Source organism: Polyodon spathula, chromosome 23 (assembly GCF_017654505.1).
Source record: "Polyodon spathula isolate WHYD16114869_AA chromosome 23, ASM1765450v1, whole genome shotgun sequence".
NCBI classification, from domain to species: Eukaryota; Metazoa; Chordata; class Actinopteri; order Acipenseriformes; family Polyodontidae; genus Polyodon; species Polyodon spathula.
In genome coordinates, this window is record NC_054556.1 from 13143453 (window position 1) to 13160708 (window position 17256).

The 17256-nt window shown below is 37.5% G+C and overlaps 1 protein-coding gene across 1 annotated transcript in view; it reads left to right on the forward strand.

The window, feature by feature from the left end:
- Nucleotides 1-4319: 4319 nt before the first annotated feature.
- LOC121298476 (transmembrane and coiled-coil domains protein 1-like) overlaps nucleotides 4320-17256 on the forward strand; it is a 41970-nt gene continuing 29033 nt past the window's right edge. Inside the window, exons 1-4 of the mRNA XM_041225601.1 lie at nucleotides 4320-4371; nucleotides 5309-5518; nucleotides 12816-12859; nucleotides 15123-15370. Of these exons, the coding sequence (XP_041081535.1) occupies nucleotides 15134-15370 (237 nt within the window). The 5' untranslated portion in view covers nucleotides 4320-4371; nucleotides 5309-5518; nucleotides 12816-12859; nucleotides 15123-15133. The remainder of the gene's footprint in view (nucleotides 4372-5308; nucleotides 5519-12815; nucleotides 12860-15122; nucleotides 15371-17256) is intronic.

Consider the following 17256-nt stretch of genomic DNA (forward strand, 5'->3'; position numbering starts at 1 on the left):
GAAACACATAGCTGTACCTTTGCTGTATCCTCTGTTGTCCATAACACAGAAGACTTTTTTTATTCACTTATAAAACAGGTAAATCAACTCAAGAAAGAGATTTATAATAGGTAAATCAATTCAAGAAAGAGATTTATAATAGGTAAATCAACTCGAGAAAGAGATTTATAATAGGTATATCAACTCGAGAAAGAGATTTATAATAGATGAACTCGAGAAAGAAATTATAATAGATAAATCAACTCGAGAAAGAGATTTATAATAGGTATATCAACTCGAGAAAGAGATTTTTTCTTCTAACATAAAGCGTTTCTTGTAAACTTTGCAGGGCGTTTTGTAACACCTACCAGATTGGACCTTTATGACAGCCAAGGGCAGCCAATGTTAGTTTATAGTTATAAGATTAGACACATGATTAGACGATAAGTCTTTGTTAATTTCTTCTTGAAGAAACCTTCTCTAATGTTATTATACATTTCCCCTCATACTATTATTATGTAACATACTTGGAGCCCTAAGCTTTACCCTGTATTATAGCTGTAAATTCTCTCAATGCCTTGGCTATGCAGTCTGTTTGGGTGTACCCTTCTGAATGAATTCTCTTGTGAATAGCGCTCCTCCCTTGCTGTGCAATTTTTTATTTTATTTATGGCCTATTAATAAAGCTGTTACAATGGCTTCCCTGTGCAAGCAGCGGACGCAAACAATGGAATGCATCCAGTGAAAAAAAGGCCAAAGCAATTTAGCAGTGCGGTGGGAAACGTTGAAGGCACTGGTCACTCAATTGGAATATGCATGAACAGTCTCTCCTACACAACAACCACACTAGTACCAAGACTATGGTGGTATTGGGTCAGGGGCAAAACTTATTTAAAGATTGTTCTATTTTTTAAGAGAAACTGCTGGGCAGAAAGCCACAAGTTTATCTTAACATTTCAACAAACTGTTTGCCATTAAAGGCTCAGCAGCCCTCTCAGTTCTCTGAATTACTGCCTGGGAGTTCACATCACGTATTACAGTTACTTAGGAGAACACATTCCTAAGGAGTTCTAATACATTCATACAAGGCCCTTTGGGACATATGTTTACAACTCCTATTAAAAGGTGAAAGGTACAGGTTATAAACCTGGAACAAGGCAATCTAATCACACTGTCTAAATAATGTACAGCCTTTATATTTTGAAAACGTAATTGCCAATGAAGGGAGTGGCAATCACATGGTTTCAATGCATGTTGGTTGTGCATTATGCAGGCAGTGTGGAGAGGGTATTATTAATATAATTCAAGGTCTCCTGAAGCAGGCTTGTCCAATAGAAATTGCTGACTAGCCACAGGTGTGGCTCCGGCGACACCGTTTTAGCCACATGCACTATTTTTTGGCAGAAAAATGCCTCGAGCACAGTAGTTCATGAACTGTAGTATACATCCCATACATAACATACATCCCCCACCGAGTGATAGAGTATCATGAAAAAGCAGATCACCATGACGACATTTCATCACAATTTGATATGCAGCTCTTTAAAATGACACTCACAGTACATCCACGATATCCCTGTCACTTAACAGGATTTGATTCGTCTACATCAGTTTACCTTTTTGTGAAAACTACTACAGCAGAGATCAGAACTTCTTGGCTTTCCTTATTATCTACTTCCCCTAAAGATACTTTCAGATGTCATTCACTAATTTTGACAGCGTAACTCTCCCTGAAATTACTGTCGGTGTAAACAAATGTGTAAATAAATGTGGGTTTTTTTGTACCGGGATATGTTTTTTCATTCACACTCAAATCCTGCAATCTAAATGCGCATAATTGTCGCAGTTACATCAAATAAGTGTATGTACTATATACATATCCTTGTAAATGTTTTAGTTTTAATCTAAATTTCATTTAATCCCTGTTTTTGTTACAGTAAAAAAGAGATGAGGCATGTGAGGTCACATGACCAATGTAAAACAAAAGGAAAAGGGCTTAAAAGTATGTTGTTTTGTTCTAATTTAATTGTTATTTAAATATGTATTATTTACTTCTACAGTATGTGGTCAAAATTAAGAGTTTGGTCTCCACAAATGGAAAACATACTTTGAAAATGTTTTGTTTTAAAAGCCGTTTTTGTGGTTGGGCCTTCCTATTCATGTGACTTGGAAGCTGTGTATAAACACCAGCAATTCCTGTTCCTGGGAGAGGCTGGTGTATTACCGTTGGTATTGCTGATGTAACCGGCAATGATGTGTGATACCCTGCCGCTGGGGATTTTGTCCTGTCTCCTGTTGGTGAGATGAGATGAAGTTAAAAGGTCTAAAACCACAGGTGCAAATGAGCCCAGCTCTTCTGCATTGTGGTTGAGACGCTCGCTTCCTGTGTGTGATGTTGCCGGTTCGCTCCCAGCCCTGTTACATTGGGCCATGACCCCTGATCTCAGATCCTGACCCTGACAGAGATGAGACGATCAGTTATCAGGTTCACCATGCAGAGTGTGACAGGCAGACACTGATGGACTGGTCTGTTTTTAGTCCTAACTGTTCTCACTGTAGCATAGACACACACACACACACACACACACACACACACACACACACACACACATATATATATATATATAGTATCATGGCAACTTACTGCAGAAGCATCTGTACAATAGCAAAACTTTTGTTTTTAATACCAATATTTACCCCCGGGGCCATGCATCTAAAAGCTTTATAAAAAATATTTGTAATTCCCTACAGTAATTGCAGTCATGTTCTCCAGCTCCAAGATTGGCATTTTAAACATCACGATATTAAAACTATGTGCATTTTTATTTATTTTTTAAATCACAGGATTGAATTAGAATAAAAGCCATGCTTCTTTTTCCACGTTGAATTCTGGTTGTTTTGAATCCCTTAGCAACAATTGCTAGAAGTAAAGCTGAAATTACCTTACAAACATTTTTAAAAAAAAATTCTACTGTGGAAGTAATTTGCGTTGGACCCGTCCACTCCTCCAAGGTTCTGAGGCTGTATGTGTTTACTTTGCAATACAAACAGCATACAAACAGCAGGACAATGGGTCAGAATAAGGGAAAACTTGGTAAATTTGTTTTTTCTTAAACTATAAGACTTATAAATACTCCTTTTAAACGAGGTTCATGTAGACCAGTTACATTTGGATCGAGAGGCACGATAGTTCCTCACGCCAAGTTACAGCGAAGCACAAGAACTGCCAGTGATTTTCTTTCATGGTGTTGGCGCAGCAAAAGTAACTCAAACAAAATCACCATTCCACTTTTAATTTATAGTTCCCAACACTCTCGGATGAAATGCAGAAAAAAAGGAAATAACAGTACCAGAAATAAGTAATTAAAGTAAGGTACAAATGTCCTTCTCCTTTTTTTTGCAGACCCCAGCCACTTTTGTCCATGCATATGTATATCCAGGAGCGTAGCTAGGAATAGATTTTTTACAAAGGCAAAAATCAAAAAAATTAAAACCCCTGCATATCCTGTTCATGAAGCCTGGAGACTATTAATGCAAACTGCAAAGCAATATAAGTCATTAACTCTTTTTACCCAGTGACCCACCTTGGATGATGTTTGAAATTTCATGACACATTTTTTTAAACAAATCTCCCAGCAAAAACAACACCAACCTAAAATTACTCTATTCACACTGTTAGAAATATGTGCTATTAAAAGGACAAGAAGAATAGAACTTATATGAATAAGTAGATGGGTTTATATCTACTTTGAGACATGCATTTGGTTCACTGCTACTGAAGTTAAAGCTGAAACTGGTGACACTGATGCTACAACTGAGACTGGTGCTGCCACTGCTGGAACTGGTAAGACTGGTGCTGCCAGCACAAGCAAATAGGCAGAACTGTAAAACCGATTGGGACCAAGGTTGGCCCAGTTGTTCCTACTAACTTGGCTTGTGTTTTTCATGCGTTTGATCAGCTTTTATTATTCCTGAAAAACACAAACCAAGTTAGTATCTACATAAAATTAAATGCAGAGTCGCTTTATAGAATGAATTGGCGTATGCATTGCCTTGAGCTTCTGGTATAGCCAGGATTTGCTTATCTGTGGAAACTCTTTATTCTAAGTTTAAGTGAGACGTGGGTATGCTGCATACTCCCCAAATGAGAAGAGGGTAAACTCATTTTACCCTCGTTTACTACAAGTACTTTTCTGTAGCTAAAAATTCAACACAAACATTACGCACAACAACAAAACCGACCATATGGTTAGCATAGTTGCAGACAAGCAGATCGGGAACAGCTACCCCTCCTTTTACGTCATGGCGCAGAACGCGCCCCCAGACGTCATCGTGGGAGTGTTATTTTATGGAGGAATGAACCATCACCAGTGCAGGCCAGTCACTGTTCCTGTAAGTGTCAAATATAAATTAACTAACAATATTTAATTTTAGAATGCGGACATGAAAGTGCTTTCTCAAATTGTGTAATGTGTTTATTCGTGTTCTGATAAAGTGTTTGCGTTGTTTTTATCGGTAATGTCTGTGTGGGTTTAGTCTTAAGCTTAACAACACACACACTGTACAGATTCACTCACACACACACACACAAGACCGGGGTACGTAACCTGTGTCACAGTTTCATTCAAATATATTATGACCATTTGATTTTAAAATCAGTCTTATTACATGCGTATTAAAATCATGAACTGGACTATTAATGGTGCACGTCGTAAAAAGACGTCGTTACGTGAGAACCAGATTTTTATGTGTATGCTATTTTTTTTTATAGGTCTGCATTCATTTCTGTTCTGTGTGGTCCTGTCCTGGCAATTCTCCAGTAGTGTCAATTTCATTTAGAGAAAATAAGCGTTATTAATAAAAAAAAAAAAAAAATAATACAGTGCTATGCAACAATCACGTACTCTGTGTGTGTGTGTGTGTGTGTGTCTATATATATATATATATAATGAAAAAATGCAGCATTTTTATGTGAACCGGTACTAGCATCTACTGATGGACGCTTCACCCTTGACAGTACAAATGACAATCAAAGTCATATCATATCGTTAAATAAATCAGAAACCAGCACTGGGCAGACAACACGACACTTCTTTTGATTTGTACACTGTACTTTGCACATTTTGTATTGAACGCTGCTTTCACAAAACCTTCTACCAGCCTCCATTAACGAGTTGTGTGCTTTGTACAAACAGAAGTTCCCATTCTATTGTACAGTAACACTGTTTGTTTTTCTTTCTCTTTCTTCTTTCTTCTTTCTTTCTCTTTCTCTCTCTCTCTCTCTCTCTCTCTCTCTCTCCCCCTCTCCCCCTCTTTATCAATTCAACAGGTTGTATTATGGTGCAGCAGCAGGAGGAGGGGTTTACATAAACTAGCAGTGAAAACTGACCCCCTGTACTTAATACTGCTGGCTTTCGAAGTGAAAGAGGCCCAAAGGATTATAAACTAGGATTAAAAGGAGTGACTGGGCATTTCTTCTGGATTTTGTACACCCTTTTCTCTCACCTATGCAAACAAGGCTGCACTGATGGCCAATGAGGTATGTGCAGAATATCACATCATTGATTTCAAGTTCACATTTCCAGGAGAAGCAACAAGAAGCACAATGATTAAAAGAGAACAACAAAAATGCCAAATGACCTGCTTTTGAGAAAGCAAAAAAAGTACGAATGATTACCCTGAAGGGAGAATGCAAATGATAACTGATGTTGTAGGTCAGATCTGTGATGCTACATTGCTTCCATCTTTTTCTAAAATAAGTGACTTCCAAGGCAGTTGTATAGTTTATTTTACATTATATAGAACTGATTTCTTGGATTGAATGACCGTACGTTATTGATGTTTTGTATTTGCTGAAGTGTTTAAAATTGCTGTCAGTTCTTGCAAAACCCTGGTTGTACCGTTAAAACTAGATAAGGGTTTTATTTGATGTATTTATTTTTTTAAGAGAAACGGTAACAATGAACTGCGGTAATTTCAATTTTTTTTTCTAGCCATGTAAAATGTGCTGTCTTTGCACTGTATTTCACATGTACAATCAGTGAAGCTGCCGTTCCAAAACTTGCAGCAATGTGCTTTTAGATTCTATGTGCCCCTCTTCCACTGCTAGTGTCAAACTACTATGGGTCTATTACAAGACCAAACTGTATGACTAATATACAGTATGATCACAGCTGCTCCAAATATTGGAATTTCATGTATTCGTTTGTATGTATAGTCACCTTTTAAAGAACATCACATTTTGCAGCGCTTGGTTACTGGGAAGTGGACATATGGAGCATGGAGGAGCGGCAGTGGCATCTGGGAATTTAAATTCTTGTTTGAGGTTCATAGGGTTAAATACAATTTGGGACTATTACATGTAGTCCCAAATTTATCATAGTCTACTACTGACATTAAGATGCTGTTTTGAATGTGGTGCTAAAGGACTTAAAAGTCTAATAAAAAATAATTTTATTATTTACAACCTACACTTTTAAGTCCTTTAGCATCACATTCAAAACAGCATCTTAATGTCAGTAGTAGACTATGATAAAAGTATGTGTTCTTTGTTTTGTTGTAGAAAGAATCTAAATTATAATCCAAGTAAATTGATCTATTTGTTTAATCTCTAGAGGAATTATTCACCCTCAGTTTGAGAAAAAACAAAACAAAACATCAAATAAAGATTTATTTACAGAGATACAACCTCAGTTATGCATATGAGCCCTTTATACAAAGGAATAGTTCATTTTTTGCAATGGAATTCTACAAACTCATCTATTAGATATATTGGTAAAGCATATTGTATATTGATAAATTATCATGCCTGTAACAACAATTCATCTCTCCCAGTCAGGTTTAAAAAGTGTGTCTAAATTGGAAGGAATACAGTAATAAAAGTCTTTAAACAACTTAAATGAGTCAGCACAGTTAGTTAGGCAGGATTGCAACGCAGCTCAGAGACCTGGTATACCTTTGGAAATTGAGAGGAGACGGACTCTGGTCAGATGGTTCTTTTTTTACACAGAATGGGTTACCAAGCCATGTTTCACTGTTGAATTATTGGGATCCTTTCAGAACCAACTATACAAAGCTGTGGGATCAATTGGCTACTTGTTTAGTAAATGCAAAGAACATATTTGCTTACAAAAAGGGTGCAATGCTCTTAAAGGGGTTGAATATTTGCCTATTCATTAACCTGTTTCATTCATCTTTGGTATTTAACCCTTGTGAAACTGAACCACTAGGTCTACTTCCAAGGTCTACTGACTTTTTTTTTTTTTCATTACACCAAGGGATAAAAATCCATGCAAAATATTATAACATTATGGTAAAAGAATGCTTTTAATATTATAAAAATAAGCTTTAGATTAATAATGTAATGCATCTCCATAGTAAACACAAAACACAAACATTTAGAAACAAGTTGTAAACTAAAGCATTTGCGTAAACAATTTGTACAGTTTTCTGGCCCAGAATTTCATTTGTTTAAAAATAACCAAGCCTTGTTTTTCAAATGGCAATGGGGTTGTTGTTTTCATTATTAATGTTGTCAGGATTAAATTTTTATTAATTATCCCCCACAGTTTTGCATGTATCTAGATGACCACTTTTCAGATTGTCACAAAACTTGCTAAGGACTTTCTTCAACACAAGTTTTATAATGTATCATATACTTGTGGAATATGGAGGGTGATTGTCCATCCAATTATTGTAATATTTTATTTTAGATTTGTGTATTCCAAGAGAATTTGTGTTGAAACTTGCTAAAGACATTCTTTAGCACAAATTATTGAGTATGTGAAGGCTGCCTATCAGTATGTATGATCTTTTGTCTGGACATCACACCTAGATTATCTTGTTCCAACTGTTTTTTTTAAAGGCACACATTGTCTATATATTCTGTAGCACATATTATTAGTATCAGAACATGGGGATATTTGGATACTTATTATTATTATTATTATTATTATTATTATTATTAAAAGCAGAAAGATAGGGGATGCATTCAGTACAGTAATGGTACACAGCTCTGGGTCCTGCTAGCTGTCTAACACTGGAGCATTGGTCTGTGGCGGCAGGTGACTTTTAAGGTAGTGCCTACAAAGGTACCACGAAATGTTCCTGTCAGGACAACTGAGGAAATCAGCACCTCCCCTCACTTTTTTTAAAGTAACAAAAACAATTATTCACTGCCAATGATGAACTTCTTTAGATGTGTAATTGCTGCAGTATAGGATACTTATTGATTGTTTTATTAACAGTAATATGATTACCAATCAGAGTGTAGTGTCCTGACAGGAACATTTGGTGGTAGCTTTGTAAGGACAGCACTTTTAAGGGGCACCAATCGGGAGCTCCCCAGACCAGGAAAACCTTTCAACCCAGGGCCTTGCTTGAAATTGTAGTTCCTGTACTGAAATTGCACAGAACAAGGAGCCTGAAACCTTTCTAATGCTCGAGCCGAGAAAAGTTACAACTATGCACAAAAACCAAGCAACACTTAAGCATCACAAGCCTGTTTTTATGCACAGGAAACCATGCTTCTTTATAGGGTACTGTACAACTCGTTATTGTATGCCGTTGCATTTAAAAATAAATTATTAATACAGAAACAACACAGAAAGGCAGGCCAAGTTACAGGAAGTGTTATTGTTGCTTGTTAATGCTTTACTGTATATAGGAAATCGGCATCTAAAAAATAAATAAGCAGATACCGTATTAATTTGTTTCCCTGTTTGTAGTCAATTATTCTACGACAATGGAATTGACTGCCCAGCTTCCAGTGCTTTTCTAGGGATTGCAAGTCATTATATCCTATGATAAACCCAATGTCATAAAGGCTTTACTTCTTAAACCTTAGTTCAGTTTCACTGAAAGAAAGGGACACTGAGCTGTGCTTCAAAGGCCAGTTGTGAAACTGACACAGACTTGTTCATAATAGTTGTAGTTTCAACAATTTCAAACCGTCAAAAATGGCTACAGGATATTATACTTAAATACACAGTATTTTCATGATTTCTATTTGGGAAATTCTCTCTTATTCAGTGTACTGATTAACAACTGTACTGTACGTGATGGTATTTTTCTATCGGTTATGAAGGACTGTGGAATTCCCAAGCATATACAAAGAAATATAGATTTGAATTTGAGACAGCGAGATACTTGCACAACTCCAACTTAAACTGAAAAACTGCATTTTTAAAATACTGTAAATGTTGTTTGTAAACCCAAGAGATTGTAGCTTATTTTATGTATGAAGTGTTCTGCCTGGGTTCAGCTGCCCAATGTTATATGCAGCAGCTGTAAGACAGGTGTGCCTCTCCCCTTGCTCTTCGTTCTATAATGTTCACTATACCTACCCTTGTTGTCAGCAGCATTACCTCACAAAGCACCTCAGCACATTGCAGATACTTCAATACTGTAATTCTGATCAGTTTCATAAAGTAGCCTAAAGGAATGAAGTCGTCAGTGGCTAGGTTTACATGCATGTGAAAATCGACTCTGCAGTCATGACTGTGTGACGTTGTCACGCAAATACGTCGTGAAACTGCAAAAGGATATCCTTTTGGCAGCACGACTTTAAGGGCAGGGTCAATTGCTTTCTCCCGATAAAATAGCTGTAAAAACCCATGTAAACTAGAGTAGGAATCTCACGAGATTTCAGCAGTCAAGATCCAGTTAATCTCATGTAATCTCCAGCAGAAAGGCCGTACAAATGCTTGTGTTCTTTTAAAGAAAATAAATGGCAAACATTTAGAATGTTCATTTTATTTTACTTTTGTTTTTCTGAAGAAAATATGGGTTGAGGAAGTGTTTAACAAAAAAAAAACGCCCAGACTCCTACAAGGACTGAAACTCAAACAGACTGATAACATCAGAACGTGCCACACCCTGTATGTGTGCACATGATCATTACTGTGTTTGTCAGCTACGAGACACAATGACCTTTGACAATATCGGCACTAGGGATGGGCCAGTGTAACATTTCCAAGGTATGACTGTCAAAAAGTATATACTGTGGTAACCTTAATACCATGGTGTACATTACATCATGCAAGTTATAAAACGAACACTTCCTTTCACAAAATGGTTTAAACTTTGGCATTATCTATAATACTACCCCAGAAAGCTGAAAAAAAGTGATAGCAATTTAACTTCTTTTTTTGTATTTAAGGCGGTTATACAATATGTTATACTAGTAATTATTATTATTATTATTATTATTATTATTATTATTATTATTATTATTATTATTATTATCATTATCTATCATTTGCTCAAAACAAGGTAGAGCTGCAGTATAAAATATATAAGTAAATAAATTAAGACTCCCCTGTAGCCTGTACATCCCATTGATATTAGAGTCTCATTTAATGACGTTATGTCTTTTTGTTATGCATCATTTCCATCAAACACTGGTTGTGATCAGGGTTGGGTTCAATTCCTTTTTTTTCAGTTCCAATTCCTTTTAAAAATCAATTCCCAATTTTAATTCCTTGAAGGACTTGGAGTTAGAACTGGGAATTAATATTTTAGAGACATAATTGTGATTGCTCAACTGCTTTCATTTTGAAGCCAATTTAATTGGCTAACAGTGACTTAAATTTAACTAATGTGTTGCCACTATGAGAAGTTCATCTGAACAATATACTGCTATTTGCAAATGTGATCAATGATGTGTTGATTAAAGCATAGTAAAAGAAAACAGTGAGGATAATTACTTCTCTGATTTAGTTGATTTAGCTGGCAGTGTATAAGATGTTAGTGTTGATGGTGGGGTCATACATGTCCTATGATTTGCTTTGTGACACAAGTCAATATTGTAAACAAGCAGTATTCCAGCCACTCCTAAGGCTACAAAACTGGCAGATATGGACAACTTTTTGGCCCACACTAGCAACTGGCAAACTGCAATACAAGTCATCCTGCCAGAAGAGGCACATGAAGGTAAGTTAATCATGAGAATAAGCTGACAATCGTGTTAATTATTGAGCAGCAAATGAATAAGACAGAGATCATTGAGTGTGCTTCCAGAAGTTTTTTGTATGTAATTTGTATTGACCATTGTGTTTGTGTATTTTTAGACAAAGCATCCTTCTGTCTGTTGAGCTGATCAACACACCACTCTCATGATCTGACCACACTCAGCCACCTGCCTTCTTCTTTACTGTAACCACAAAGTGACCTCATACATCTCTCTATGGATAATGCTGCCTTCCGTGAGCTTAAGGCCACTGCAAAGCCCTCCTACCTTGCCCATCGTACACATCTTAACTGCACACTTTCCGCTCAGCACTCTGCAGCAAGACCAGGATGTGTGGCTCACCATCTGGAGTAGTATGGATATGCATTCCTTCATTGTGATATCTAGCCTGTACATCTTGGATTATACCATGCATAAGGCTGTATTTTTTTTCATGGTTTAATCCTGAAATATTTTGAAATATCTATTTTTAAATTGTGAAATAAGCAGATTTTTACCGTGAAAGAATTACAGCCCTAACCATGCACAGTATTGTGGTTGCTTGCAAGAGGGTGGTCACTGACAATGCAGCCAATGTGGTGAAGGATGCGGTTAAGGATGTGCTTCAGGAGCCAACTTCATTTCACATGTTAGGAAGTCCACCACTGCCACAGAGGTCCTGGAGTCCTCTCTGATGCTTGTCCTGTGCCTCATGCTGGAACAGCTACGCTCCCTTCTCCATTTATCAGTGTCTGTATTGCATCAGCTTGACTTCCCAGGCAAGCTCACACCATATGAGATGAAGATAGCTACTGAGCAATGTAATATCCTGCAGCCCTTTGAAGACGCCACTGAGAGAGTTGTCACCTCCAGTATGGTAATCATTTGTCTTCGAGGGAGGTCTTACGTCTTAGAAATACCTACAACTATCAAAATGTTGCCACACTGCAGGCTGCTGTGGAGAAGAGGCTTGCACTTTGAGTCCCAGGAGAACTTCAGACTTCCCACTACCCTAGTGCCTCGCTTCAAGTTAGACTGGTACACTGAGGAAGAGGTTCTTGGTGTAAGAGACTTGAGCAGCAAAACATCAGCTACCAGGCCTCCTCTACTCTCCAGTGAGTGGTCACCTCCATCTCCATTTCCACCTGCAAAGCAAATGCAGCTCACAGAATTCATGAGCAGTAGGAAGTTAGCCCAAGTTTCAGCACTGACTCCCCGCTCTCCACCATGAGGTTCAAGAATACCTTGCTCAGGCAACTGTTGCAGATGACTTTAAGCCACTCACTTTCTGGAAGGATTACAGACACAGGTACCCTTGCCCAGCTGGCCTGCAAGTTCCTGGCAACATTTGCTTCATCAGCACCTGTTGAGAGACTCTGTTGAGAGTATCGCAGGGAAAATCTTCCACCCAGAAAGGTGTAACCTGACAGAATTTGAACAGCTAATGATGATTTGTTGTAACAGCAAGTTGAATTTATTTGTCAATCTGCATTGGAATTGTGTAACTGCAAGTTGTGACACGTTGTATCTACAGTATGTTTGCTCAATAAAGCCTATGTCGTAAAAGGAATGGGAATTGGAATTGATTTTACGAACGGTGGTTAACGACTGGGTGGAGCATTTCTCAAAAACTGATTTCCCTGAGTGGTGATTGCCAAGACTAATACAATATTCAGTGTAGTGTTGTTTTTGGCAGTCCTTAGCCAGAAACCTATTTTTGAGGGTAAAATTAAGAGAAAATATCATACACAGTCATTTCCATATATATATATATATATATATATATATATATATATATATATATATATATATATATATATATATATATACACACACACACACACACACCCTTTGTTTTAATGTTTTTTTTCTTCATTTGTTTTGACAGTGAACCTTGAACAATCAGACATGCTAGACTGAGGTGAGCCAATGGTAAGTATCTTATGTACAATTATCCATTTAACTGTCAGACTGTAGAACTATTATAAATTTTTATTTAGACCTAACCAGTTTGCTGCCTAAGTGCATTCATTCCTATTAAGCTTCATTGTAAAATACTAAATTCAGCATATCCTAGTCATATCCTTTGCAGGCTCCATTTGCATGTTCGACACCCCTACTGTCCCTTCTTAGCGGTGTAACTGCAGCATTCTGTCATTAAACTTCGTACAGAGACAGTCAAGACCTTTGCTAACCTGCCAGACGTGACCCACATTGCCAGATCGCCTGCACAGAGGGTCTTGTTTTAATTTTGGCTTGTAGCGCTCCAGTGCAGTGATTATGGCTTGGAACCTTGATGCCTAGAGCTGCTTCTTCAACGTCATGTATTATATTCATTATGTTGCCCTGCTTGATCAGGGGATGAAATAGCTTTCTGATGCCTGTATTAAAATGCAACTGTTTATTACTGTTCTGAACTGATTCAGACTTTCACATAATTAAAGGGTACATCAGCACTATCTGAAAATTAAAACGTAAACTATCCCACCTTTGTTCCAAATGTATTTGGTCATTGTATAATAATCTGTATGCATCTCTTCAGAGCCAAAAAAAAATGACTTCCGCATGTCCATCACATGTGCTCTGAAACGTACTGGTGTATGCCCAGTGAAGCATTGTATAAGCTATATTACCTCTGTGTGGAAACACACTAGTTGTGTGACAAACATGGTCTGTCTAATTTTCTATGAGGAAGGAACTTGCACCTGCTTTCGTTTTGTGTAGTAGACATCTTTCATACTGAATATGTATTATTATGGTTGCTGGGAAAGGAAAAAGTGCAATATTTATTTTTTTTAGGTCGGATCATCCTCAAAGACCTCATTCCTAAAGGAAATACATAGTTTCTGAATCTCATTTGCTAGTTTCCATTCTGAATCAGCTGGAGCGATAGCTAAGACTTTAGAGGCAGATATTGAAATAACACAGTGCTGGTATAATTGTATGTAGGTCCCTTCATTAGTTGGAAATGAGAACAACTCAGTCTTGGTTTTCTTTTCCCCGCAACCACTTACACAGAACAGACTTTTTTTGTTTGTATGTTTTGTTTTTATTGAATACAGCATTAATCATAATAGTACATCAAAATACAACGTACAAAGGAAACATGTACAGCGTGAAAAACGAAAGCAGGTACAAGTTCCTTCCTCATAAATTAGACGGACCATGTTTGTCACACAGACTAGTGTGTTTCCACACAGAGGTAATATAGCTTACACAATGCTTCACTGGGCATGCGCCGGTACGTTCAGAGCACATGTGAGGATACATGCAGAAGTCATGTTTTTTGGCTCAGAACAGATGCTCGAGAACAGTGATTTTGGACATAGCAGTGTGGCATTATGCAGATGTTTGGGCGCATTGGGATTATTATACAATGACCAAATGCATTTGGAACAGCAAGGTGGGATAGTTTATGTTTTATCTTTCATGTAGTGCTGATGTACCCTTTTAATATTGATACCTTTCATAAATAAGGTTATGTTTGTGACCCAATGTTATTGAGTGCATAATAATCTGAGTATACCTGGCAACATTTTCAGAACCCACCAACAAAAAGCACAATTTCCACTAGAAAAGTGCTATTTATTAGCCTGCCATATTTTGCTCATGAATGTTTTGGATGTGGAAGAACTTATACTTGTCACATAACTGTATTCTGTGATTCACTTGGTCAAGTTCTAAATTGGGTATTGTGTAAGATTTTTTTTTTTGTGACAGTCATTTTACAGCGCCATGTGTCTAAGAGAAAATGTAATGTAGTCACTTCATTCTGCACTGCATATAAAATGTGTTGGTGACCTTGGCATTGATCTCTGACTTTAAATGTTACAGAACTCCCTGCAACTTTTAGAAGAATGAATAAAAAAATTGCAAAACAATTGGTAATGTGTTGAAATAAAATGCTGCCATATGGAGTTTAAGTAATGTATTTCTTGTAAACGCAGCATGCGGGTTCTGTAACATTGTAATATGGCTTCAATATTGACTTCATGTGATTTTTGGGGGTTTTGCTGTATGGAGAACCTTTTCACTGCCACGTTGTTTTAATCTCTGGCCAAATCATTACTGCAGATCACAATTATTATTCTGGCTGTGAAATGTTCAAATAAAGTATCAGAGCCTGAGTCATTCAAGAGCCCCAGTCCCCTTCCTGAAGCTGAGGCTGTCCCTTAAACTTCCGCCCATCCTACAGCTCTGAACCGCATGCAGCAGCAGATCCAAGGGGCTCCCACGATGAAGCGAGGGACCAGCCTGCAGAGTCGGCGGAGCAGCAAGACCACGAGCGAGCCACCGAAGGGGAGCCCGCAGATCCACAGGCGCTTCTCCCAGGAATCGACACTTTGTGGTCGCCCCCGCTCATCCTCCACTACAGACACCCCCTGCAGCTCTGCAGTGGCTGAGGTGACCAACTGCTACCTGCCCTACGATGAGGCAGATCAAGTAAGTGACAGCAGGATTCTAACCTACAACACAGGGCTGACAAATGAAAACGGTTCAACAGAAGTTTGTGCGCCCCGTATGGTCGTTGACTGGACTGTTTTTTTATTGCCTGCTATGTATGTCTATACAGTATGGCTTACTTTTTACATCCAGTCTTACATTATCTCGTGAACTATCGATGCTTGTTAAGATCATTCTTTAGCACCAGCTATTCAGGGTATAACTTGTGCTAAGCTGTGTTATGTAATGCAGCAGGTGGTATCGAAGGTATGTAACTATAGCAAATATCCCAGAGGACACCAATCTACTTCTAGTAAATCTTAAAATCATAGTTTATCCATCTCTGTGTCATGTTATGTAATTGAGTTTAAACTACAAACAGACGATTTAATGATTCTTTTAAATGAAGCAAACTACCATACAAAGAGAAGCAGTCTTCTCTAGTGACTACTGAACTGATGCATTCTTTGTCACGGTCCAAAAATATTCGTAATTGTCGAGAGTGACGAGCGACTGCGAAAACACTGACTGTGCACAGAGCCTTCATAGGGCTGACATTTCTAAGCAGAGGATAAAAGTGGAAGGGCAAAGAAATTTAGGGTTGCATGGTTTTTCCCAGGTGGGGTAGGGGTACCTGAAACCAAATTATACATTACACTACTGTGAGTATTTAGTAGTTATATATTACATTACTGCGAGTAATTATATATTGTGCTACAGTGAGTAATTATATATTACATTACTATGAGTAATTATGTTACATTACTGTGAGTAATTATATATTACATTTTATAAAATGGGTTAGGAGATGTCTGTGTCGTGATTGGTTGATAGGCATTCCAAGCCATTGAATTATAACAATACATCAAACGGGTAAAAACAAGTCACAAACAAATATTATTGCACCGAACGTTTAAGAACGTTTACACTTCCTCCATGTAAGTTTTAATTTGTTTGGCGACTCCAATGTCCACACTTTCCTGGAGGATTTAGACCGCAACAGTTCGATAATGGAGCCGACAGCAATAATTAAAAATAATAAATAAATAAAATAAGAAAGGTCAGGAAAGAAATGAAACCGTGAGTACTACAAGACACCTCTCTCTCAGTACTGCTGAAATACTAAAAAAGTAAGCGCTCGGGCTGTGTCAGTTTTTAATGATTGCTCAGCACAAACAAACAATAATATGTACTGGAAAACTGCACCTAAGACTGAAATAAACACAGTTTTAAGAAGTTTCTTTGCTGAAGTGATAACATCAGCTGGCACGCAGTATTCATTTACAGCTACACAAGCTTGCGAGCTGGCCTGAATCACTTTTAAAAATTTTCCAGTGGGACGATCTTTATAAACCTTATTTCAGATACCCACTTTAAAAGAGCAAACAGCATCTTCATTTCTACTGAAAACTTACACGCGACATCAAAAAGACAAGCACGGCATCACTCTGCTGTATCCCAAACAAACTTAAGTCATCGGTACTCAGGATGCAGATATCTCCCAACCCATTTTATGAGGTAGTTTAAGAAGCTGTTGGGCACCAGCTGAGAAAGACATGGAGTTACATCCTCTCTGGAGTACCGTCCTCAGTTCGTAAACAAAAAGGTAGAAACAAACTCCCCTACTCGCCAAACAGTGCCACCTACTGGACAATCTGCCCAACAGTTCAACTTCATGAGACAAATACTGAAAACATTCTGATAATGTATTTAATTGATTTGAATTTATTATTTAAAATAATTCGTTTTTTTCTATTAAATTCATTGGAATTATTACATTTATTGGAACAATTTTTCTTAGCGTAGTAATATATTTGGGATCTTTTATCTTTTATTTCTAAAAACTAGTAACCCATTTTATAAGTGCAGCAAGACACTCCAGGGTG